General features: G+C 35.0%; 2 protein-coding genes across 2 annotated transcripts in view; both read left to right on the plus strand.

Annotated features, from left to right (window-relative positions):
* The first annotated feature begins 8,749 nt into the window (after positions 1-8,749).
* LOC111633305 lies at positions 8,750-10,685 on the plus strand. Its single transcript, XM_023377842.1, has 3 exons — positions 8,750-9,150; positions 10,076-10,372; positions 10,616-10,685. The coding sequence occupies exons 1-3, from the start codon at positions 9,117-9,119 to the stop codon at positions 10,618-10,620; spliced, it is 336 nt and encodes a 111-aa protein (XP_023233610.1). The 5' UTR covers positions 8,750-9,116; the 3' UTR covers positions 10,621-10,685.
* A 3,056-nt stretch (positions 10,686-13,741) lies between these two features.
* The window catches only part of LOC111633298 (zinc finger protein 721-like), a 38,175-nt gene continuing 24,181 nt past the window's right edge, over positions 13,742-27,735 (plus strand). Inside the window, exons 1-2 of the mRNA XM_023377836.1 lie at positions 13,742-13,786; positions 20,962-21,034. The gene's annotated coding sequence lies outside the window, so the exon portion shown is untranslated. The remainder of the gene's footprint in view (positions 13,787-20,961; positions 21,035-27,735) is intronic.

Genomic DNA, 27,735 nt, shown 5'->3' on the forward strand with positions numbered 1-27,735 from the left:
GAAAAGATTTGTAATTTGAATATTCAAATGTTAATAAAGAACATTTGAACTCAAGAATATTCTGGCTTTCTTTTATTATGATTTGATCCTTGTTATTGCATCTCGAATTGGAAATTGGTACCAAAATCCTTCGGATTGTGTCGTATTAACTGAATTGCGACTGTTAAGTCCGTACGCGAGCGGTCACAAACGGGAATGGTCGGGTTCAAGATGGAGGAGGGAGTAGTGCAGGAAATGACGCACTTTACTACGCATTTAAACGTTAACCCGTCGTCACGCGCATGCGCAGTCAAATATAAATTGAACACCCGTTTATTGTCCTAGAAATACGCCGATGTGTGTTTTTACTTCTACTGGAGTTTACGCTTTTATTTCAACTTCGACCACTTCGGTTACACGAAGGTGGGGGAGACGTGATGCACAATTAATTAAATAATAAATTTAATTAATTAATTAATTTTACAATTAATTAAATATTATCGAAAATGCTAATCTATAAGTACTGAACATTGTGTTTTACAATATTATTGTGAACAGATGTGGTTAGTTATTTTATAAACATATTTATTATTTTAATTTTTATTAATTATTTAATTTGATGCGACGTGACGCGACATTTTAATAAACGAAATGAATTAATTTACATATTACATTCGCCTCGCATTTTTATATTCTAAAAATTAGAAAAATACAAAAATTATATGGGACATGGTGTCATAAAAGTTTGGTATTTTTAAATCATTTTATAATGTAAAAGTTAACTCTTTCCACCCTGCGGGCACTCTTTTAGCGAGCCTATTAGGCCCACACTGGGGTGGCCGGCTGGGCCGACATATCCGGACAGACCACCCCCGAAAAGTTTCTGGGGATTTTTTGACTTCTCCGATCCCGGGTCCGCAAAACTAATTCTAAATTTCCATCGTCGAAAACGAGTTTTAGAAATGTTACGCATGAATTATAGCTTGTTTATTATTTTATAACATTTTCCCCCAAAAAATGGTGCTACGTGTAAAGGCAGCAAATCGAATGTAGACAGAGATTAATTAATTTATGGAAATTCAATAAATTTTTTGAGATAAGATGTACGACATTGCCCAAATTAGAAGTATGTGAGTGTAATTGCAGACTTTGGTAGCAATCGATCGAACTGCCTAGGAGTGTACAGCGAACAAACAAACAAACATTTTTATTTGTATATAAACTAGTATATCTAGTCTACCATAGCCCATTTAGTCGCCATTCAAAATCATCGATTGGTGTTTCCACTTTCCAGGATTTTCATCCTGGAAAGTGAAAACGCCACTTGATTTCTGCCACCGTTTTCCAGAATCCCCTAGGCCCTAGGGGATTCTGGAAAACGGTGTTTGTGTTACGTGACGGTGTTGTTTACAGATGTGACCCATGATATGTAAATGAATGAATACGATGAACAAATTAGATAATTATTCAAATTTGAATGTTATCGTGAGGGGTGTTTGTAAGGAAGCGCTGTAATGAATATAAGCAAAAATAAAATTTTCAATTTATGAAATACTCGCTAACAGATGCATTAAATAATATGTAAAGTATTGTACTTATCTTATGCTGAGTATGCCGTGATCAAGATGGTGATAACTTTTGGGCGAGGTCTGGTAATTGCAATTGAACTGATGCAGATGGAAAATGAAATTTGTGATACATTTACTTCTAAGTATTAACTACTTCTGTACTAATTAATGTGATATCAATCATTTATTTGTACCAATGTGTCACGGACTGTCCCCGGGTTCCACGCCAGATACTTACAATGAAGGCGTGTTCCCGGGTACAAGAATATTCTTCTGAAGTGTAGCAACGACGACTCGAAAGTATTAAGAAATGATTCATGTATTAATTAACTCGACATCTGGCCTTCGATAATCCTGGCTATATAAAATATTCTCGTTCTGGATATGCCAGGTTGTCTCTCACTATCTGGACGTTCCCATTATGGGCATGGAAGTAAAGACCTTTTTAGTGCTCACAGAGTGCAAGAGTCAAAAATGAAAAAAAATAATTTCCTATCAAGAGGTTTTTATTTAGTTTCATAATTTATTGGAGAACCATCCTTCTATGCTTAATTGAAAAGTTTTTAAAACATTTAAAACAGTGGGAAACATTTTTACTGATAAAGAACAAGAATAGAAGGGCATCCATTTTGCAGTCTACGCGCCTAATATACAGAATTGTATGTACAATCGGATCGCCAAGAGGCAAACGTGGCGGTTCACCGCTCTGGAAGACCCAGGACCAAATTCGTACGGATCGAGAAATCACAGATTATTCGGGGGCCGTCTGGATACGTCAGATCCCGTTTTTCATTACCCGGCCGCTTCATTATGGGCCTGGCCGAACCCATAATAGGGTTGATAAAAAAAGCCCTCTTAGTGTCAATATAGAGAAAGGAGATTTTTAAACTCTCTCCGTCCTGCGGGCACTAAGAGGGCCACTTATAGCAAACCCATTATGGGTTCGGCAAGGCCCTTTATTCCTTCTGATAGAGGAGTGTATTGCTATTCGCTTTAACTCCTGAAGGGAAGAAGAGACAGCAGATGGATCGCATAGCTACGGAAGAGTCGGCCTTATAGAAGACGGCCAGAAGAGACACGAAGGGGGAGAGAATGCCTTCCGAGAGGACTTTGATGGGGATGTGGCCCTATTTAGGCGTCATCTGCAAGGAGGAAACCTGGAAAAACTCCAAGCTGCCAGCCTTGTCAGATCGAGGCGCGAACCCACAACCGAACGCGTGTTTAGGGTCTGGTCACCGCCGCTAAGAGCGGAGACGGAGTCCACTCGGCCACTGGTGGGCACTTCGGCAAGGCCCACAATGGGGCGGTCAGTCGGTGAGGGACGGTTCATCCCCCTCCCCTCTCACAGAATGATACCGCATTCATCATTGCTTATAGCTAGAATAATAACCGTAATCTTAAAAAGATTAAATAAATTTTTAAAAATGTTAATATTGAAATTAATATTGAAAATTTACACCAATGGGAAAATCTAAAGTGATTTCGCTTGGCAGCACTGAATAATTTGAGCAGAAAGAAAATGGCGCCGGACGTTTGTCGTGGAAACAAAATTAGGTATAAATAACGAATGTAAATAATTATTTTGAGAAAGCCGGGTAGAAATTTATGGATAAGAGCAAATATTTAAAGCGTAAGAAACCGTAATAATACTATCGAGATTTTTTCGTTACGAAATTATACAAAATAATATACATATATACATGTTTTATTTCCTACGGTGGCATTTCCGGTTGCCATCTTGTTTGTGAACGTGACGTCCACAAACAGGATGGTGACCAGCCCACCCTCAAACTGCTCATTGCTAAATTCAACAGTGCAACAGCTGCACACATCTGTGTAGTAATTTTACAATACCAAATGCTACAGCAATGTAGAAACAACACGGCATATATACAATTGGCTATAATCTCAATGTTCGACGAGTTATTTAATGTTAATAATGTAAACGTAGTATTGCCATAATTCTTTGATGGAAGATAATGACGTTTACTTAATTAACTAGAATGCAAAAATTAAGCTTAATACTCGATTAAACTTAACAAGAGTAGTCATCAACAAACTTTTAAATTCTTATGTATTCATTTTTTTTTTATTATTATTTAACAGATTGGAAGTAACATTAACATTATAATCAAGAATTATCAATCATCACGAGTCCATCCATCCTGATATAGTGAAAAAGCACCTGAGGCTGCTGTAAATTATACTTTCAAACTGGACATTTGCTTTATATACAACAATCTTATTAGTAACAATTTTGCTTTAAGCTTCCTGCAGTCGCTGAAGCACTGCTGAATTTAACAATGATCCGTAGCTACACCGGCATTCAAATAAAACAAATTTTAATCACTGTTGACATATTTCTAATTTCGTTTCTTTCATTTTCAATCGGTAAAGAATTAGATGAATGGGGTTGAACTGATTGTTTTGTAGATTCAACATTCTTGATAGATATTTTTACATTTTCTTAACACTCCTGTCAACAAGCTTCCTCTTATAATGTTCAGATTTCTTGGGGGTAATTTTTGGGGTTGAAGAAACTCAAAAAGCCAGTGTACCAGTACTACTATCTATTCTCCATATTCTGCATCGTCAAGGTTTGCTATCGCTTGCCTGGACCAATGCTCCGCGTGTAGTTCTGCACTTTGGTGAGAGTGATGTGAGCAACTTGGCGCCTGGGGTGGGACGAAACCCACATCCTCCTAAAACTATATAACATCAAGTACTCCATGAACAATCAAGTTGGCTATTCAAAGCCAGCATAGTTGTTTGTGCTAAATAATTAAACATATAGTCTTAACAGCATGATGTGATTTCGGGTTGCTATAACATACTACCTAAAATGTGAAATGGTTTGAACCTAATTTAGAAACCAGAGTACATATAATAGTGTTAGATGATTGCAACATCTATTATAACTATTCTAAGACTCATGTTTAGATTCTGAAAGTACTGCCATAGGGACTCCATAAGTAAAATGCAACCATACTGTATAATGCACATTGAAATCTTCATATTGTGATCCTATCCTGGATGCATCATTGCTTATACCTAAAATAATAATAACCTGCATCATAAGAAAATGTTTAATATTAATTTGAATGTTAACATTTATATACACATACAATAAAATATATATATGGAAAAAAAAAGAGTTTGTTTTCCTTTTAATGTGCATGTCTCTTTGCCTTGGTATATTAAGTCTGATAGGGTCTTAGAGCCATAATACAAATAATATTGAACAATCAGACAAGGCATTTCAAAACATTTTGAAGAAAATGATACAAAGTGATTACATTTCAGTCAAAAAATAAATGAATGAAAATGGAATTGTGTACATTTATCATTATTGTTTTTTTATTTGACTTTTCAATAAAAATAAAGAAGTGTACATTATTTGTTATTTTTAAGGAAATTTTTAGTATTTTAATTTTTTTAAATGACACTCCATGAATAAGTATTCTGGTTCATATAGTAAAATATATTTAACAAGTAAAACTTCAGTATGCATGTCAACACCAAACAAGGAATTATTTATTGTGACATTGTCACAATGCCAGACTGCAATTTTTAATAAATTTAATATAAAATATATGCTCTTCACTCAAATTAGTAATGTCTTGCCCCTGTACATCATACTTTTCCTGTTAGCAATAGAGTCATGCTGATCATCTAACACCTTTCAGGGGAAATTTTTGAATTGAAATATCATGACTTCTGATTTGCATTGGAAGTTCTTATGTAGTTAATCAGGGCTTCTTATCCCTAAGGCTTCCATATCTGGTTTCATCTTTCATATAATTGTTTATGAAATTAAGGAAAGACGGATGGAAGGACAACATTGGGAATTTATAGGTCTACAATTTTTTCAAACTGCAGCCCAAAAACAATGTTGTCCTCCTCAGCTGGTTGATTAATTTACAATCTTTTTAACTGATGCAACACTAATATAATGGTGCTGTTTGTCAGTTAAAAAGATAGTAAATTAAAAACCAGCTGATAAGGAGAACATTGTTTTTTGTTGCTAAAATGCATACTGAAGTTTTAATTGCTGAATGAACATAGGCTAATATGATGAATCTATTGTTGGTTGTTTTGAACTAAATGTTTAATTAATTAAGTATTGGTATACAGGTATCCCTTGATTATAGTGGTTAATTAATCCCATAATACTATCACATATATCAAAATCACATTAATCAAATACAGTATATATATATATTAAGTAAAGACAGCTGTTAAAGCCACGTTAATTAAAACTTTTTCTACATATATAAAAGTATTGTCACAATCAATTTTGTGTTAATCAAATCCCGCATTAAGCAAGAGATACCTATATTTACATTTCAAATAGAAGTTACTTTTAGTTAATTTGTATATATTTTTATACATACACAAATTACCTAAAAGTGTCCTCTACTATAGTTTAGTTATTAGCATCATTACTCAAAATTTTTCATTTGATTTTTAATTTTTATTTTAAAATATGAATTATTCTGAGCCTTGTTTTTTAAACAATGGAAATTTAGAAAAATATTAAAACACCACACACAAAATATTTTCTGTTCCAAAATTTTTGAATGTTTTTTAATTGGATATACAGAATAAAAACAAGTACAGCCCCACCTTAGAGTCAATATACTGGTTCCTCAGCTACCAATAGCTCTAATGCTATGAAAGTGGTGTAATAAATATTTGTTAATTCTAAAGCTGGAACTATATTCTAAATACTAAAATTCACACCTTCCTGTCACTTTCCATCAATTTACTAATTAAAAAATATTTCTGCTATTTTGAGCATTGCAATCACTTTGCAGCATAAGTTTGGTTTGAGCATAGCCATAGTCAATCATAAACATTAGAAATTCTTCTAATATATGAAATTTTCTTGTTTTTAACCCAGATATTTCTTTTGTCCTTTTTAAAAGACTACTTACAAATACTATCTAATTCAGTTTTGAACAATATTTATTTATAAACTAACAGATAAGCCCGGCGTTGCTTGGGCAAAAAGTAATGATAGCAAAGATTAAGATTATTACATTATAGCCAATCTTACCCATTTTCACTGAATGGAAGAATTAGGTTCCCCCAGACTAATTAGAAAATTTTTAGATGGGTCTAAAAATATGTTCGATTTCTTGTATAAATGCAAAAACCTCATCTGCACTTGTAAATCTTGCATGTCGCTTTCTCTTAACACTTCCATTGTTAACACTTCCATTGCTCAAGCCTTTCCTCAAGGGGAAAATTTTGAAAAATCCCTTCTTAGTGTTTGTTCTCATGATGTACCCTAACTATGTACCAAATTTCAAGTTTCAACTCCTAACCACACTGAAATTCTCACGATGAAATGCTCATATACACACGCACTGCCTATTGTAGGATAAATGTACTATGCCAGAAACCTTCACGGAAGTGTATTAAACAACTTCCCAAAGTTTCATGGCAATCGGATAAATGGTATAGTAATGCATGAAGGATACACAGACATACATTTGTTTTTATATATATAGATATGTTGTTAATGATTTTTCTGGATTTTGCTCATCTGAATCAGACTCTGTCCTGTTTGAGACAAATAAATGGGATTCCCCTGTATTATTCTCTATTCATAGGTGAAAACAGTTACAAATTTATTGCCAGGAGACTGTTTCACCACCAATCTGTCACATTTTAAATGGAAATAAAAAATGTACTGTTTGTAAAACAAAATAAGATATGAAATACGAAGCAAAGTCATGAAGTTTTATTGAAAAATTCAAAAAGTTCTACATAAGTTATATTTGTTTCACAAAGAACATCTAATCAACAGTTCATTTTCCACCATGTTCACTGAAAGAACATGATGAGAAATGAACTACCAACTGGATATTCTTAGATGAAACAGTATCCTGTATGCATATAAAATTTCTGGAGGACACAGATTCTGTTCCCTTGACATATCCTCAAAGAAAGTAATCCAATAGTGTAATCATCAAGAAAACTAAGAGTGCCATTCCTTTCTCCATCCTCTGTAGTAAAACAGAATGATCAGTACAGTAGAACCTCGATTATCCGCCCCCCAATCAACCGACCCCTCGGTTAACCAACTGTCCTAGTCGGCAAATTTCAAATGTCCGCTAGTGATGTGGCGCTACAATATTTGGCTATGTCTTGGCTACTTTAATATTATTTTAACGTGTTTTAGCTGGCAACACTCATTCGACCATGAAAGGGAGCCAGTATTTAAACGAAGCTTAATTTTCTAATTTTTAACGATACAATAGCGACGATTATTATTTTAAAAAATTTTTGTTAGGCTTAACATCGATGAAAATTCAACGCAAAGTAGGTTAATAGCGATATACTAATATACTAATTACATAGGATATAATAATATACTACTAATATACTACACTAATAATGGATTTTTTCATACTTTTCGGTTATCCGACCAACCCCAGTCCCCAATTGGGTCGGATAATCGAGGCTCTACTGTACTCATTTTGCCGTCTCTTATTCTCGATTTATCTAACTCGGCTGCTTTAATAGAAACATCAAGCTTATAGCCCGATAATTCGGCAGTTCGTTTGTATTTAATAATCGGGTTTATGAAGAAAAACTTCATACTTGCAGAGTGTACTCGTTTGTATCCTTGCCCGATTTGCACACCCTGGCGTTATGCAGTTATCGAAGCTACTGGGCGTGGTAAAAATTAAGACCACCCGGGCCACCGAAAGGCTATACTCATTGTGAGTTCGGACAGGCTTAGAATTAGGCGATGAATTGGTGAGGAATGTGCAAAGGCGCACATAACAAACTGTTGCCGTAGACACGTAACACGCGGCCCTTTAGAGCCCGGTGTAATATGTCCAGAGCTTAGATCTTCGCCTTTATACGTATCTATATTTGATGGAGGAAGACCCTGTTATTTGCCATAAAATTAACAGAATAATGCAACGCAGGTGAGGGAAGAGATGACTTTTGGAAGACCTTTGTACGGATAACTGGCCGCTATTTAGGCATTAGACACTCGAATAACACCAGGAGAAACTATGACTAGTGTTCAGTGGTTTTGTCCATTGGACAACTGGTGAACTCGATGTATTATAACTTTCAACCACAACAAGTATTTACATCGCGCAACACTTCGTGCGCGATGTAAATATCTTACATCGCGCACGAAGTGTTTTGTTGCAATTCTAATTTTTAAATAATTTTTGATGTTTTAAACACGCGTATGAAAAATTTTGACCAATGTGCTTGGGAATTTTTTTCTGCGTCTTCCATTTTCTCACAAGTACGGTCAGAAATATTCTACCAGTAGCCGTGTTTGCAGCATGGAATCGTGTCAGTTACTGAAGTAAAATATGTAAATTTAAATAAGCATTCACGGGATTGGACATTTTTAACGTTCCCATTCGCAGCATCATCGTTCGATCGACATCCAGCTGTCACGCAACCAATGAAATTACGACGAATTGCATATTTTTCTTATAAAAAGACGTGAGAATTGCGTGTTTTCAGCATTCGGTGGACCAAGACCTTCAGGAAGAACCGGAAGTAGAACTAAACTAACAACCGAAGATGTACAAGTTCCTATTTACATTCGTCATTATTGGTAAGTAACGTTTATAAAGTATCTTCTGACCGGTAAGTTTGCAGATGTGAATGACGCTGTTGGGATCTTAACAGAGCTATCGAGCATGCCCATAGGAGCAAAAAAGTCAAAGGAACAGTACCTCTAAATGTGACTCTTCACGAGATACAGTTCTCGAAATCAGCGATAAAGTCTATTTCCAAGCGCTATAGGAAATCACGCTGCGTGCTCCGCAAAGCTCATCGCGCGTTTATTAACAGTGAGTACAGCGCAGTGATTAGTGCTTATAACAGGAAATAAATGCATTAACTTCTACCGACCGAAAACAGTTTTTACTTCGAACCAGTATTGCCTATACTCCATGCTATGCGTCGTCAAGGAGAGCTTTGACCTACACTTCCATTTAGTAGTACGCTTCACTGCTGGCTATCGTGGCCCTCGGTGCCAGGATGGGGGCGAATCCCCACACCGTCTAAAACTATAAAACATCAAGTACTCTACGAATAGTCAAGTGGACTACTTGTAGTCGCCTGAGCTAAATAGCAGTCCGCGGCACGAGGATCCGCGAAATCAGCCGCACGCGATCCTGGCTATGGTCTGCGGCTGATTAAGGGGGCTACATCTTGACAACAGTCACATTTAGAGGTATTCTTCCTTTGACATTTTTGCTCCTACGGGCATGCTCTATAACTCTGTTAAGATCCCAACAGCACCATACACATCTCCAACTGTACTTTTTTGACATACTTTAGACTAATTTTGTGTATTCGGACCCGTAGCAATCGACATTTGTAACGGTAATTTTTCCCGAAAACTTTCTTGTAAGAAGTATTTGTAGAAAATAATCTGCAAATTCGCTATTTTTAAACGTTTTCTTTGTGGCTGCTCTTCACAGTTTAGCTTTATTTGACAGTAAATTGAATTAAGAGAGAACTATTTTTTTCAGGAATTATTTTGTTAGAAAGTAGCGAAGGTCGATATATGAAAGTCGTAGGACGTGATCGATCCGATTTGAAAGGAAGAAACGCACTTGGTATTTCAGTGAAAGATGAGCAAGATTTGAAAGGAAGAAACGCACTTGGTATTTCAACGAAAGATGAGCAAGATTTGAAAGGAAGAAACGCACTTGGTATTTCAATGGAAGATGAGCAAAGCATAACCAATAGTCGAATTGTTGCTAATTCACAAGATGATGACGAAAGAAAGAAAATTGAAGAAAACTCCATGACTGGAATTAAAGGAGGTCGGTACCGATGTAATAAAACCGAATTTTATTCATTTATTATAGAATAAAATCACTTCGGTTTTAATTATTTATACGATAATTACTATTTACTTCCATTTATAACTATTAAATAACTCTAATAAATACGTTTTTTCGAAATTTCTAAATGTATTACAAAATTTTGACCCTTCTTTTGAGTAAAACGGGTAAAATTCTACTTATAATATATTGAGATATAATTTTAATTTTAAATATTTGCAGTTTGACTCCGAGGTGGACCGATTATCGGCGATCTTCCGGTTTCACTTCTTTAATATCTGTTGGATCGTCTGAAAAGATTTGTAATTTGAATATTCAAATGTTAATAAAGAACATTTGAACTCAAGAATATTCTGGCTTTCTTTTATTATGATTTGATCCTTGTTATTGCATCTCGAATTGGAAATTGGTACCAAAATCCTTCGGATTGTGTCGTATTAACTGAATTGCGACTGTTAAGTCCGTACGCGAGCGGTCACAAACGGGAATGGTCGGGTTCAAGATGGAGGAGGGAGTAGTGCAGGAAATGACGCACTTTACTACGCATTTAAACGTTAACCCGTCGTCACGCGCATGCGCAGTCAAATATAAATTGAACACCCGTTTATTGTCCTAGAAATACGCCGATGTGTGTTTTTACTTCTACTGGAGTTTACGCTTTTATTTCAACTTCGACCACTTCGGTTACACGAAGGTGGGGGAGACGTGATGCACAATTAATTAAATAATAAATTTAATTAATTAATTAATTTTACAATTAATTAAATATTATCGAAAATGCTAATCTATAAGTACTGAACATTGTGTTTTACAATATTATTGTGAACAGATGTGGTTAGTTATTTTATAAACATATTTATTATTTTAATTTTTATTAATTATTTAATTTGATGCGACGTGACGCGACATTTTAATAAACGAAATGAATTAATTTACATATTACATTCGCCTCGCATTTTTATATTCTAAAAATTAGAAAAATACAAAAATTATATGGGACATGGTGTCATAAAAGTTTGGTATTTTTAAATCATTTTATAATGTAAAAGTTAACTCTTTCCACCCTGCGGGCACTCTTTTAGCGAGCCTATTAGGCCCACACTGGGGTGGCCGGCTGGGCCGACATATCCGGACAGACCACCCCCGAAAAGTTTCTGGGGATTTTTTGACTTCTCCGATCCCGGGTCCGCAAAACTAATTCTAAATTTCCATCGTCGAAAACGAGTTTTAGAAATGTTACGCATGAATTATAGCTTGTTTATTATTTTATAACATTTTCCCCCAAAAAATGGTGCTACGTGTAAAGGCAGCAAATCGAATGTAGACAGAGATTAATTAATTTATGGAAATTCAATAAATTTTTTGAGATAAGATGTACGACATTGCCCAAATTAGAAGTATGTGAGTGTAATTGCAGACTTTGGTAGCAATCGATCGAACTGCCTAGGAGTGTACAGCGAACAAACAAACAAACATTTTTATTTGTATATAAACTAGTATATCTAGTCTACCATAGCCCATTTAGTCGCCATTCAAAATCATCGATTGGTGTTTCCACTTTCCAGGATTTTCATCCTGGAAAGTGAAAACGCCACTTGATTTCTGCCACCGTTTTCCAGAATCCCCTAGGCCCTAGGGGATTCTGGAAAACGGTGTTTGTGTTACGTGACGGTGTTGTTTACAGATGTGACCCATGATATGTAAATGAATGAATACGATGAACAAATTAGATAATTATTCAAATTTGAATGTTATCGTGAGGGGTGTTTGTAAGGAAGCGCTGTAATGAATATAAGCAAAAATAAAATTTTCAATTTATGAAATACTCGCTAACAGATGCATTAAATAATATGTAAAGTATTGTACTTATCTTATGCTGAGTATGCCGTGATCAAGATGGTGATAACTTTTGGGCGAGGTCTGGTAATTGCAATTGAACTGATGCAGATGGAAAATGAAATTTGTGATACATTTACTTCTAAGTATTAACTACTTCTGTACTAATTAATGTGATATCAATCATTTATTTGTACCAATGTGTCACGGACTGTCCCCGGGTTCCACGCCAGATACTTACAATGAAGGCGTGTTCCCGGGTACAAGAATATTCTTCTGAAGTGTAGCAACGACGACTCGAAAGTATTAAGAAATGATTCATGTATTAATTAACTCGACATCTGGCCTTCGATAATCCTGGCTATATAAAATATTCTCGTTCTGGATATGCCAGGTTGTCTCTCACTATCTGGACGTTCCCATTATGGGCATGGAAGTAAAGACCTTTTTAGTGCTCACAGAGTGCAAGAGTCAAAAATGAAAAAAAATAATTTCCTATCAAGAGGTTTTTATTTAGTTTCATAATTTATTGGAGAACCATCCTTCTATGCTTAATTGAAAAGTTTTTAAAACATTTAAAACAGTGGGAAACATTTTTACTGATAAAGAACAAGAATAGAAGGGCATCCATTTTGCAGTCTACGCGCCTAATATACAGAATTGTATGTACAATCGGATCGCCAAGAGGCAAACGTGGCGGTTCACCGCTCTGGAAGACCCAGGACCAAATTCGTACGGATCGAGAAATCACAGATTATTCGGGGGCCGTCTGGATACGTCAGATCCCGTTTTTCATTACCCGGCCGCTTCATTATGGGCCTGGCCGAACCCATAATAGGGTTGATAAAAAAAGCCCTCTTAGTGTCAATATAGAGAAAGGAGATTTTTAAACTCTCTCCGTCCTGCGGGCACTAAGAGGGCCACTTATAGCAAACCCATTATGGGTTCGGCAAGGCCCTTTATTCCTTCTGATAGAGGAGTGTATTGCTATTCGCTTTAACTCCTGAAGGGAAGAAGAGACAGCAGATGGATCGCATAGCTACGGAAGAGTCGGCCTTATAGAAGACGGCCAGAAGAGACACGAAGGGGGAGAGAATGCCTTCCGAGAGGACTTTGATGGGGATGTGGCCCTATTTAGGCGTCATCTGCAAGGAGGAAACCTGGAAAAACTCCAAGCTGCCAGCCTTGTCAGATCGAGGCGCGAACCCACAACCGAACGCGTGTTTAGGGTCTGGTCACCGCCGCTAAGAGCGGAGACGGAGTCCACTCGGCCACTGGTGGGCACTTCGGCAAGGCCCACAATGGGGCGGTCAGTCGGTGAGGGACGGTTCATCCCCCTCCCCTCTCACAGAATGATACCGCATTCATCATTGCTTATAGCTAGAATAATAACCGTAATCTTAAAAAGATTAAATAAATTTTTAAAAATGTTAATATTGAAATTAATATTGAAAATTTACACCAATGGGAAAATCTAAAGTGATTTCGCTTGGCAGCACTGAATAATTTGAGCAGAAAGAAAATGGCGCCGGACGTTTGTCGTGGAAACAAAATTAGGTATAAATAACGAATGTAAATAATTATTTTGAGAAAGCCGGGTAGAAATTTATGGATAAGAGCAAATATTTAAAGCGTAAGAAACCGTAATAATACTATCGAGATTTTTTCGTTACGAAATTATACAAAATAATATACATATATACATGTTTTATTTCCTACGGTGGCATTTCCGGTTGCCATCTTGTTTGTGAACGTGACGTCCACAAACAGGATGGTGACCAGCCCACCCTCAAACTGCTCATTGCTAAATTCAACAGTGCAACAGCTGCACACATCTGTGTAGTAATTTTACAATACCAAATGCTACAGCAATGTAGAAACAACACGGCATATATACAATTGGCTATAATCTCAATGTTCGACGAGTTATTTAATGTTAATAATGTAAACGTAGTATTGCCATAATTCTTTGATGGAAGATAATGACGTTTACTTAATTAACTAGAATGCAAAAATTAAGCTTAATACTCGATTAAACTTAACAAGAGTAGTCATCAACAAACTTTTAAATTCTTATGTATTCATTTTTTTTTTATTATTATTTAACAGATTGGAAGTAACATTAACATTATAATCAAGAATTATCAATCATCACGAGTCCATCCATCCTGATATAGTGAAAAAGCACCTGAGGCTGCTGTAAATTATACTTTCAAACTGGACATTTGCTTTATATACAACAATCTTATTAGTAACAATTTTGCTTTAAGCTTCCTGCAGTCGCTGAAGCACTGCTGAATTTAACAATGATCCGTAGCTACACCGGCATTCAAATAAAACAAATTTTAATCACTGTTGACATATTTCTAATTTCGTTTCTTTCATTTTCAATCGGTAAAGAATTAGATGAATGGGGTTGAACTGATTGTTTTGTAGATTCAACATTCTTGATAGATATTTTTACATTTTCTTAACACTCCTGTCAACAAGCTTCCTCTTATAATGTTCAGATTTCTTGGGGGTAATTTTTGGGGTTGAAGAAACTCAAAAAGCCAGTGTACCAGTACTACTATCTATTCTCCATATTCTGCATCGTCAAGGTTTGCTATCGCTTGCCTGGACCAATGCTCCGCGTGTAGTTCTGCACTTTGGTGAGAGTGATGTGAGCAACTTGGCGCCTGGGGTGGGACGAAACCCACATCCTCCTAAAACTATATAACATCAAGTACTCCATGAACAATCAAGTTGGCTATTCAAAGCCAGCATAGTTGTTTGTGCTAAATAATTAAACATATAGTCTTAACAGCATGATGTGATTTCGGGTTGCTATAACATACTACCTAAAATGTGAAATGGTTTGAACCTAATTTAGAAACCAGAGTACATATAATAGTGTTAGATGATTGCAACATCTATTATAACTATTCTAAGACTCATGTTTAGATTCTGAAAGTACTGCCATAGGGACTCCATAAGTAAAATGCAACCATACTGTATAATGCACATTGAAATCTTCATATTGTGATCCTATCCTGGATGCATCATTGCTTATACCTAAAATAATAATAACCTGCATCATAAGAAAATGTTTAATATTAATTTGAATGTTAACATTTATATACACATACAATAAAATATATATATGGAAAAAAAAAGAGTTTGTTTTCCTTTTAATGTGCATGTCTCTTTGCCTTGGTATATTAAGTCTGATAGGGTCTTAGAGCCATAATACAAATAATATTGAACAATCAGACAAGGCATTTCAAAACATTTTGAAGAAAATGATACAAAGTGATTACATTTCAGTCAAAAAATAAATGAATGAAAATGGAATTGTGTACATTTATCATTATTGTTTTTTTATTTGACTTTTCAATAAAAATAAAGAAGTGTACATTATTTGTTATTTTTAAGGAAATTTTTAGTATTTTAATTTTTTTAAATGACACTCCATGAATAAGTATTCTGGTTCATATAGTAAAATATATTTAACAAGTAAAACTTCAGTATGCATGTCAACACCAAACAAGGAATTATTTATTGTGACATTGTCACAATGCCAGACTGCAATTTTTAATAAATTTAATATAAAATATATGCTCTTCACTCAAATTAGTAATGTCTTGCCCCTGTACATCATACTTTTCCTGTTAGCAATAGAGTCATGCTGATCATCTAACACCTTTCAGGGGAAATTTTTGAATTGAAATATCATGACTTCTGATTTGCATTGGAAGTTCTTATGTAGTTAATCAGGGCTTCTTATCCCTAAGGCTTCCATATCTGGTTTCATCTTTCATATAATTGTTTATGAAATTAAGGAAAGACGGATGGAAGGACAACATTGGGAATTTATAGGTCTACAATTTTTTCAAACTGCAGCCCAAAAACAATGTTGTCCTCCTCAGCTGGTTGATTAATTTACAATCTTTTTAACTGATGCAACACTAATATAATGGTGCTGTTTGTCAGTTAAAAAGATAGTAAATTAAAAACCAGCTGATAAGGAGAACATTGTTTTTTGTTGCTAAAATGCATACTGAAGTTTTAATTGCTGAATGAACATAGGCTAATATGATGAATCTATTGTTGGTTGTTTTGAACTAAATGTTTAATTAATTAAGTATTGGTATACAGGTATCCCTTGATTATAGTGGTTAATTAATCCCATAATACTATCACATATATCAAAATCACATTAATCAAATACAGTATATATATATATTAAGTAAAGACAGCTGTTAAAGCCACGTTAATTAAAACTTTTTCTACATATATAAAAGTATTGTCACAATCAATTTTGTGTTAATCAAATCCCGCATTAAGCAAGAGATACCTATATTTACATTTCAAATAGAAGTTACTTTTAGTTAATTTGTATATATTTTTATACATACACAAATTACCTAAAAGTGTCCTCTACTATAGTTTAGTTATTAGCATCATTACTCAAAATTTTTCATTTGATTTTTAATTTTTATTTTAAAATATGAATTATTCTGAGCCTTGTTTTTTAAACAATGGAAATTTAGAAAAATATTAAAACACCACACACAAAATATTTTCTGTTCCAAAATTTTTGAATGTTTTTTAATTGGATATACAGAATAAAAACAAGTACAGCCCCACCTTAGAGTCAATATACTGGTTCCTCAGCTACCAATAGCTCTAATGCTATGAAAGTGGTGTAATAAATATTTGTTAATTCTAAAGCTGGAACTATATTCTAAATACTAAAATTCACACCTTCCTGTCACTTTCCATCAATTTACTAATTAAAAAATATTTCTGCTATTTTGAGCATTGCAATCACTTTGCAGCATAAGTTTGGTTTGAGCATAGCCATAGTCAATCATAAACATTAGAAATTCTTCTAATATATGAAATTTTCTTGTTTTTAACCCAGATATTTCTTTTGTCCTTTTTAAAAGACTACTTACAAATACTATCTAATTCAGTTTTGAACAATATTTATTTATAAACTAACAGATAAGCCCGGCGTTGCTTGGGCAAAAAGTAATGATAGCAAAGATTAAGATTATTACATTATAGCCAATCTTACCCATTTTCACTGAATGGAAGAATTAGGTTCCCCCAGACTAATTAGAAAATTTTTAGATGGGTCTAAAAATATGTTCGATTTCTTGTATAAATGCAAAAACCTCATCTGCACTTGTAAATCTTGCATGTCGCTTTCTCTTAACACTTCCATTGTTAACACTTCCATTGCTCAAGCCTTTCCTCAAGGGGAAAATTTTGAAAAATCCCTTCTTAGTGTTTGTTCTCATGATGTACCCTAACTATGTACCAAATTTCAAGTTTCAACTCCTAACCACACTGAAATTCTCACGATGAAATGCTCATATACACACGCACTGCCTATTGTAGGATAAATGTACTATGCCAGAAACCTTCACGGAAGTGTATTAAACAACTTCCCAAAGTTTCATGGCAATCGGATAAATGGTATAGTAATGCATGAAGGATACACAGACATACATTTGTTTTTATATATATATATATATATAGATGATGATAATATTTATAATTCTATTAACTGTCACTTTTATAATTTTAGACTTTAAATTGATTAGATAGTTATTTTTTCCTCACAATTTGTTTTCATTTTTAAATATTTTTGGTAGTTTTCATTAAAGGTAAGAAAAGATGGTCAAAAAATTGTAGTTATGTCTATCCATAACATTATAAATATGGAATGCTTTCAGGATTCCCAAGAACTCTTTGGGTCAGGAAGAAAAGCGGTTGATGAGAATTATATAAATTTAATTATTGAAATATATAGAAATGTTAAACTAAATGTTAACATAGGATAGATTTAAAATGTTACATAAAAAGAGATTTAGGGTGGCGTTGTTGTTTATCAAGGTTAAGCCCATTATGTATATGTATTTGTATATGTATATGTATATGTATTAAAAATTCATATTAGGTGAATTATTGTAGTTTGCAGTGAGAAAGAGAGGACCTCAAATTAGTACTGTAGTGTCTTGCCCCTGTGCATCATACTTTTCCTATTAGCAATAGAGTTCCAGTCATCTATCTAACTCCTTTCAGGGAAAAATAGTTTTAATTGAAATAACATGACTTCCAGTGCAATTTGGAAGTTATTCATATATAAAGTTCCTGTCCCTAAGCTTTCTGTATATGGTCTTGACTTTCATCTACCTAACACCATTCTTGAGATTAAGGAAGGAGAGATGGACAACAGTGGGAATTTATAGGCCCACAATTTTTTCAAATTGCAGCCCAATAGATACTGTTGGAATATTAACATTGTTTACACAGTAGGACTTCAATTATCCAATGTAATATGGACTGATGCAACTTCAGCTGAGCCAAAACCCAGATGAAACAAATACTCATGGCTATTTCAGATATACAAATATAAAAGATTTATATAGTACAGTGAAACATACGACTCAGCAACCAATTAACCGGTGTGAATAATGTTTAAGTGACGAACATTTTCATTACCCTTCTGGACACTTCTTTGGGTCTTTTCTTAGATCAAAACCTGCTGGCTGTTGACATTCGAATATAAATCGAATGGTATGGATTTTGAATATGATATGCGCCTGCGTTCTCCATAAGATGTTTAAAAAAGATCGAACAAAAGGTTGAGTTAGAATGTAGAGAACTTCTGCACATGCATTTGCCTCTAAATATGATTGCAAATTAAATGTTGTCATCAAGTATAGCCTGCCATGCCATTGACAAACACATCTCCTCCCTACAAAAATTCAGAGAACAAATTAACTAGTGAAAAAAAGGTTATGTATACAACTGTGAATCTCGTTCCATAAACTATTTGTAGATATCATTAAAATATAGTTTTACAAATGTTAAATGCAGTGTTACTTTTTGTGTTTGTTTTCTGAGGTGTTCTTTATCTGAACATGTGTTTGTTGTTCAAACATAAAAGTCTTTCACGTAAGTGTACATTGTCCATTTTGTTTGCATTCCAAACTGTTAGTTAACCAATCACCCACTGTATATCATTTATAAGTCTCTTTTTACACCTTAGTGAATTAATCTATATATATATAAAAATGAATGTATGTGTGTGTGTGTGTCCTTCATGCATTACCACACCGTCTATCCGATTGCTGTGAAATTTTGAGAAGTTGTTTAATATACTCCTGTGAAGGTTTCTGGCATAGTACGATTGCCACGAAGCTTTGGGAAGCTTTTTAATACACTCCTGCGAAGGTTTCTGGCATTTATCCTACGATAGATGACGCGCGTTTACACGAGCATTCGAGCAGTGTGTGTTTGATCGATTTCAAATTGTGAAGACCATTTCCCCCTTCAAAAAATATCTCTATATATGCATTTGTGAACTGTTATTTATGATATTTGTAATAATTTTTGTTTAANACGCGCGTTTACACGAGCATTCGAGCAGTGTGTGTTTGATCGATTTCAAATTGTGAAGACCATTTCCCCCTTCAAAAAATATCTCTATATATGCATTTGTGAACTGTTATTTATGATATTTGTAATAATTTTTGTTTAATCACTTTATTTCAACTTTTTTTTTGCTAATTATGTATTTGCTGAAACTTCGTTAAAACCTTAACTGTACCCCGAACAACAACCGAAGTTGTAGGAAGAAATTCACATATTTTACCGATCTAGGTATCCCCCTTTTCCAAATTTTAATATTGACTCAAGATAATTTAAAAAGACAAATTACAATAAAACGGTTTATTATCCAACTATCAGAAATTTCATAACGTGCCAAGGAAGAGAGGAAGGAGCAATTAAATAATTAAAATTATAAAGGATTAAAAAATATGTGTATAAAAATGGGGAATATCGCACTTCTGACAATTGCTGCAAGTGTATGGGCTAAATTTGGAGAATCCATGCTTCTCGCATGGACAACTGTATATGGCCGGCTGACACGTCGGAAAACCTTTTGATTTATTCGTGTATGCACCAGACGGAAAAACAAAAAATATCGTGTATCCACAAACACCCCAATAAATAAATAGAATTGAAACGACACTATGAAATGTTTTCCCGATGAAAATGAGTAATAATAATAAGTTTCAATAAAAATGATAAAATATAAATTGAATTTTATCATAACGAGTTTGCTTGAATTTCCTTTCTTCTGAGAAGGAAAATCTAGCTTACCCATCGCGCATTGCTGCGCGATGGGTAAGCTAGTCATATATAGAAAGTATAATTTTTACATCATATAGCTAATGTAAGTACAATAGGTTTAAGAATAAAAATATGTTGTTATCGTTACATTTTAGTAGAATTTGTTTCACATTGAAATTAAATGGTAAAGTATAACAGAAATCATTTTGAAAAACATGTTACTGTTTTCAACTTGTTTTATGAATTACAGTAAGAAAAGTAGTATGTTCACTTGTAGCTTTGCCTTGGATAATCAGCACTCTACTGTATTTTTAAATAATTATCATAAAGTTTGTGTCTGCATTTCATTTAATGTTATAATTTTTAATATGTCTTGTCACACCATCAATCTAACATGTGGCTTTAGACATCAATTATTTTAATTGTTGTTTGCTTTCAGTTTATTAGTTTAAATTGGTGGTATTTCTTACTTCAGTAATACTTTAGCTATTACTAGAAGGCAGGCAAACAATATAAATGAGTTACACATTAACTAATAATAATTAACAAATCTTTATGTTATTTATTTTTAAATTATTTTAACATGTTTTTCTTGACAGATTCAACAAAACCAGACTTTTCATTAATTGAAGTTTACTTAGTGTTGTCAATCAGTTATTGTCATCAATATAAGTAAGTACCATATAATTACAAGTGGATTATATTGTATTTCATTAATGATTTTAATGCTAATGTGTCATTTTTTCAAATAAATGTAATTAAATATTGTTTATAATATTTTTTCTTTAATAATCTAAATTTAAACTACACATCAAATTAATTTTTTTCTTGTGAATAGATTCAATAACAAACTTTAATAATCTATCCTATGATATACATGGGTTGGACAAAAATATGCAAACCCCTCAAGAAATGCATAGTTGAACATAAATGTTGATTCTAGCCAAGCCTCTAGGTTGTGCTGTTGTATTTGACTACTAATGACACCTATGTAATCTCCTCAATATGTTGCACGTGTCAGTCATTGTTAGAACTGTGTTCTGTGTAGGTGGGAGTACACACAATGTCAGAGCTAAATGAATTTGAACGTGGGCAAATTGTTGGTGCTCGTATGGTGAGTGCTTCCATAACCAAGGTGGCCAAAGTGTTTGGTGTGTCAAGAGGCACCATATCGAAGATTTATATAGGGAAAAAACATCATCCACTAAATCACAACATGGACAAAAGTGTGTGTTGAGTGATCGTGACAGACGATCATTGAAGAGGATTGTGACAAAAAATAAGAAGACTACATCTGCAAAAGTCATTGCTGAACTGAGTATGGAGCTCACAAACCCTGTCAGCACCAAAACAGTTCAAAGGGAGCTCCATAAGCAGGGAATTTCAGGGCAAGCAACAATTTCAAAACCATTAATCAGTGATGCAAATGCCCATAAGAGGAAAATGTGGTGCTGGTCATAAAACCTGGACTATGGAGCAATGGAAAAGAGTCATTTGGTCGGATGAGTCTTGTTTTGCACTGTTTCCAACCTGTGGCTGAGTTTACATCTGGCGAACGCCATCCCAAGCCTATGATGCAGACTGTTTGCTGCCAAGGGTGAAACATGGCAAGGATTCGGTGATGATTTGGGGAGCCATATTGTGGTATTCCATAGGCCCATGATTACTCTGCAAGGTCACATTACTGTGATAATCCGAGGATTGTCTTAAATCAATTTATATTATTTAAAAAAATAATTTTACTTTAATTGTTAAAGAAATATTTAAAAAGGATAAAATTAGGAATAATTAATAGGACATAACCTAATAAGGTTATAAACTTCAACATCCTGTAAAAACTGCTATGACACGCAATCTGTAACAAGAAATGAGGATGTTCTCCACGCCTCATATCTTAGAATTTTGCACTCCATCTGGTCTATTGACACATTATTTCTGCTAATCATGATGATGCAGAAAAGGTGGATAAAAAGGCAGGTTTTGAGATACTCGTGGCAGTTCACCCCAGACAGAAGTGCCATGTATAGGCCGTTTAACAGAATCTGAACATGCCATAGGACCAGCCAGCCATATAGTTTCCTCCAGATGCTGCCTTACCACCCACACGAGGTAATATAATTCATTGTAAACCTCTCTCTCTCGGTTTAGATTAATTTAGAACCTAGAATAGTGAGATGAGATACTTCCTGTCTCATCACATCCTCTATATTCTCGATAATAAGGATTAGCCGTAGGTTAGACTAATGTTTGATGTTTTGTTGTCATATTATTTGTACTAGTTGTTTTGTTTTTCTGTAATTAAATTGTTGATGTTATATTATATAACGGTCGTAGTCAAGTATTCATTCCTTATGCGCTAACCCACACAGAATCTTACCACTCGGGTTCTGTTCAAAATTAAGCCATCCAGTGACAAAGTGAGCAGGTCTAACAGATCTGACGATTAGAGGGCCTGGACCCTCGTCCGTATTCTCACATATTGGTGTCAGGAGTGGGGTGTGCATAAAAAATAGACGAACCTGTCAAAGCGGACAAACCTGTTATTAAAGGACAACCTGTCTAACGTGGACAAAGGTCTTATTCGTAGTCTTATTAGCTATAGTATCTAAGCTTAGGCCTTAGGGTTAATTTTAAGTTACTTATAAGTAAGTATAAGGTTAAAGAGGGAAAATGGAGGGAGAACCTTCTAGAGGAGCCCCTGTGGCAGGAAACCCTTTAACTTTAGGAGGTTTAGGGGGAATGATACCCTTGCTTCCCGTATTTTCTGGAGATACTAGCGGAATTCGTATTACCGAATTCTTTGATGCGTTAGCTGATGTAAATAGAATAGCTGCCTGGACCAAGGCCCAGATGTTGGCTGTGGCCAGGTTAAAATTAACTGGTATTGCCCGGGAATTTGCTAGAAAAGATAGGAGAATTAAAGATGTAGAAGATTTTGAAACATTTAAAAAGGTGATGATAGAGCGCTTTGAACGAATTCCATATACTTATAGGCTACAAAAATTCTATGCCTGTGTGCAAGCACGAGATGAGGATGTACAAGCTTACGCTGTCAGATTACAGTCCTTAGCTGCCGAAGTAGAAATCGAACATGAAGGAGCTAGTGATACAGAAATAGCAATTATAAAGAGGGTCAAGGAGAAAGAATTAGATGAAAGGCTTAGAGTGCAGTTTTTATCCGGGATCGATGTGAAGATTAGACAGAGGGTAATGTCTAGAGATCCGGAGACATTTGATCAGGCTCTACAAGTAGCCATTAGGGAAGAAAGTATAGAACTATTGACATCCCGACCTCAGGGGTTCTTGAGGATAATAAAAGAGGAAGATACCCTTCATGATTCCCAAGATAGGGAGAGGTACATAGACAAATCACGGCCAGAAATAGAACAATTAATAACTGCTGTAAAGGAATTAAGAGCCGACTTCAATAACTTTAATAGGAATTATGCTCACAGTGGAAGACGGCAATGGCAAGGTGCTAGGCAATGGCATGGGCCATATCCTGAACCTTCTGTAAAGTCCCAAAGAAAGGGATATGATCACAGAACACATAAGTTGCGGAAAAAGAGATCAGATAAGTCAGCTGATCAAGATAATCAATTTTTCTCCAACCAGACAGAGGAAAGCCTATTAAAAAGAGATAATGAATTCTGGAAGGGAACACATTTTGCCATTAAAAATAAAGAGAGGGTAAAAGGTATTTATAACAGAAGTGAACGGAAATCATGTTTGCCTTATCAAACGCAAGATCAAGATAACCAGTTCGGTCCTAAACCGAAAGGGAAAATTACAAAAACCCCCATTATCCTCATCTACCTGGAAAACATACCTATCAAGGTTAAGTTGGATGAAAGGGCCAAAAGCACTCTTTTATCAAAAAGGATTACCGACAAATTAAAGCCAAAGGCTTTAGTGCATGAGTCTATGCCATTAAAATTAGAAAATACCCCAGGAGAAGAGATTTTAGTTAAAGGTATAGCGTCCCCATTATTTAAATTACGAGGTTATAAATTTATAAGGATGGGGAGAATTGTGGACCCTGTGGTAACCTCGCCGTGTGATGGTATCCTAGGCAAAGATATCCTAGAGGGGGAAGGAATAAAAATAGACAATTCCGATAGGAAACTAATATTGGCAAACGGTCGCGAGATACATTTTTGTTCACCCCTTCCACTTAACCGAAAAAGAAGACGTCGTCAAAGGAATAGAAGTAGGAACAAATCGACCAACTCCTCCGAAGAAACATCGTTAATTAATCGACCAACCCTTCGAGACAGCCAGCAGCCATTTCCGAATCAGGATGAGAAAAGGCAGAGTTGGATTAGAACAGTTCGTTCAGTACCTATACCATCGTATAGGAAAAATAGACAAGGAACTACTCTCACCCCTGAACCCCTAAGACAAAACAAGGAAACTGGAGAAGTTGAATCAGAGACAAAAACTTTACCAAGTGTTTGGGTGTCTTCTCACAGCAGGCACCATAGATCAGACGAACATAGAGTAGCAGTAAACCATAAGGCTACAGAGGCAAGCTTACAAGTTTGTCAGCGGCAAAAAGAGAAAATGGACGATGACCAAGAGGTTAAGAGCGAGTATGAGTATCGGCCTGGGGTCAAAGAAATATTACAGCAGTTTATACATTTGATGTTCTTCACTTTTAGTGTTATCTTAGGATTGGGTTATAGGATGATAATTCGACGATCCATTGTGGGAGTGAGAATGGAGAATTGCGCGGGATTAAAAATAGCAAGCCGAAGTCGCATTCCAGTCTCCACGTTTCTAAAACCAGCCGGTTATCCTGTATTGCCCGGATCTAGGGGACTCTATTCTGAGCCCTTGAGAAAGTTGAGTATTTCGAAAAAAAAAAAAAGAGATGATCCCGTATCAATAGCATCGAGATAGCTAATTTTTAAATATGCGTTTTGCAATAATATCATTAGCAAGCATAGATAATACTTATACCTGTAAGGGTATAGAGATAAGTTAAATGAACTTCTTTCCTTTGGGATTTGCTACGAATCAAAAATTCGGGCGAAGAAATTAGGAAATTAAGACAATAATAAAATATAATAATAATAAGATTAATTAATAATTAAATAAGATAAATTAGTTTAAGGGTAAGTTAGATATAATAAAAAATAAAGAAAGAGAGAGAGTGTCAAACTAAATATCCATAAGAATATAAGATTGTAACTCAAGAACTCGTTAAAATACCTCCAACTTGTGCGCCTCAGTGTTTCCCAAGAACTTATTGGTTTTAAGTGTTTATTTTCCAGTCTTAGATAAACTCTCCATAAACTGAATAGTGAGATCGAAAGTTGGTTGAATATTCGACCATTTCTAAGTATTTATGCAAGAAGAAGGGATTATGAAAGAAGAAGGAAGACCCTATAGGCTGAAGACTATCCAACTCCATCTCATCGTCTCACCTAGAGGACGACTTTTCGCTAGTAAACTGACCAGCCACGTCTGACAAATTATCAACTTCATAGGAAGCTATTGGAGTAAAAGAAGATAAGAACTAGAGACTACTTCCTCCTTCCGAATGAGGGATACAACTGTTCCTGTTGAAGTTAAATTGTAGTGAAATTAACTTCCTGCTGAAAGAATGTATTATTAGATTAAGTTATCACTTATATATATATATCTAATTGTTGTATTTTATTTACATGTAATCCAATTGATTATAATTTGTATCATATATACCTCTTTTTATTTTATACGCAATATAACTATGTGATATCAATTTTATCTTATTTTGTGTAACAAATGTAATAATATTTACTGTAAGGAGAGAGAGAGTAATATATTCAATAGAAAAATCTCACCTATCTTTAAGGACGGTGTGATTTTTGAAAGGAAGGAAGTGGTGTGATAATCCGAGGATTGTCTTAAATCAATTTATATTATTTAAAAAAATAATTTTACTTTAATTGTTAAAGAAATATTTAAAAAGGATAAAATTAGGAATAATTAATAGGACATAACCTAATAAGGTTATAAACTTCAACATCCTGTAAAAACTGCTATGACACGCAATCTGTAACAAGAAATGAGGATGTTCTCCACGCCTCATATCTTAGAATTTTGCACTCCATCTGGTCTATTGACACATTATTTCTGCTAATCATGATGATGCAGAAAAGGTGGATAAAAAGGCAGGTTTTGAGATACTCGTGGCAGTTCACCCCAGACAGAAGTGCCATGTATAGGCCGTTTAACAGAATCTGAACATGCCATAGGACCAGCCAGCCATATAGTTTCCTCCAGATGCTGCCTTACCACCCACACGAGGTAATATAATTCATTGTAAACCTCTCTCTCTCGGTTTAGATTAATTTAGAACCTAGAATAGTGAGATGAGATACTTCCTGTCTCATCACATCCTCTATATTCTCGATAATAAGGATTAGCCGTAGGTTAGACTAATGTTTGATGTTTTGTTGTCATATTATTTGTACTAGTTGTTTTGTTTTTCTGTAATTAAATTGTTGATGTTATATTATATAACGGTCGTAGTCAAGTATTCATTCCTTATGCGCTAACCCACACAGAATCTTACCACTCGGGTTCTGTTCAAAATTAAGCCATCCAGTGACAAAGTGAGCAGGTCTAACAGATCTGACGATTAGAGGGCCTGGACCCTCGTCCGTATTCTCACATATTGGTGTCAGGAGTGGGGTGTGCATAAAAAATAGACGAACCTGTCAAAGCGGACAAACCTGTTATTAAAGGACAACCTGTCTAACGTGGACAAAGGTCTTATTCGTAGTCTTATTAGCTATAGTATCTAAGCTTAGGCCTTAGGGTTAATTTTAAGTTACTTATAAGTAAGTATAAGGTTAAAGAGGGAAAATGGAGGGAGAACCTTCTAGAGGAGCCCCTGTGGCAGGAAACCCTTTAACTTTAGGAGGTTTAGGGGGAATGATACCCTTGCTTCCCGTATTTTCTGGAGATACTAGCGGAATTCGTATTACCGAATTCTTTGATGCGTTAGCTGATGTAAATAGAATAGCTGCCTGGACCAAGGCCCAGATGTTGGCTGTGGCCAGGTTAAAATTAACTGGTATTGCCCGGGAATTTGCTAGAAAAGATAGGAGAATTAAAGATGTAGAAGATTTTGAAACATTTAAAAAGGTGATGATAGAGCGCTTTGAACGAATTCCATATACTTATAGGCTACAAAAATTCTATGCCTGTGTGCAAGCACGAGATGAGGATGTACAAGCTTACGCTGTCAGATTACAGTCCTTAGCTGCCGAAGTAGAAATCGAACATGAAGGAGCTAGTGATACAGAAATAGCAATTATAAAGAGGGTCAAGGAGAAAGAATTAGATGAAAGGCTTAGAGTGCAGTTTTTATCCGGGATCGA

Source organism: Centruroides sculpturatus, unplaced genomic scaffold, assembly GCF_000671375.1.
Source record: "Centruroides sculpturatus isolate CEXI.00-Female unplaced genomic scaffold, Cexi_2.0 scaffold721, whole genome shotgun sequence".
Classification (NCBI taxonomy): domain Eukaryota; kingdom Metazoa; phylum Arthropoda; class Arachnida; order Scorpiones; family Buthidae; genus Centruroides; species Centruroides sculpturatus.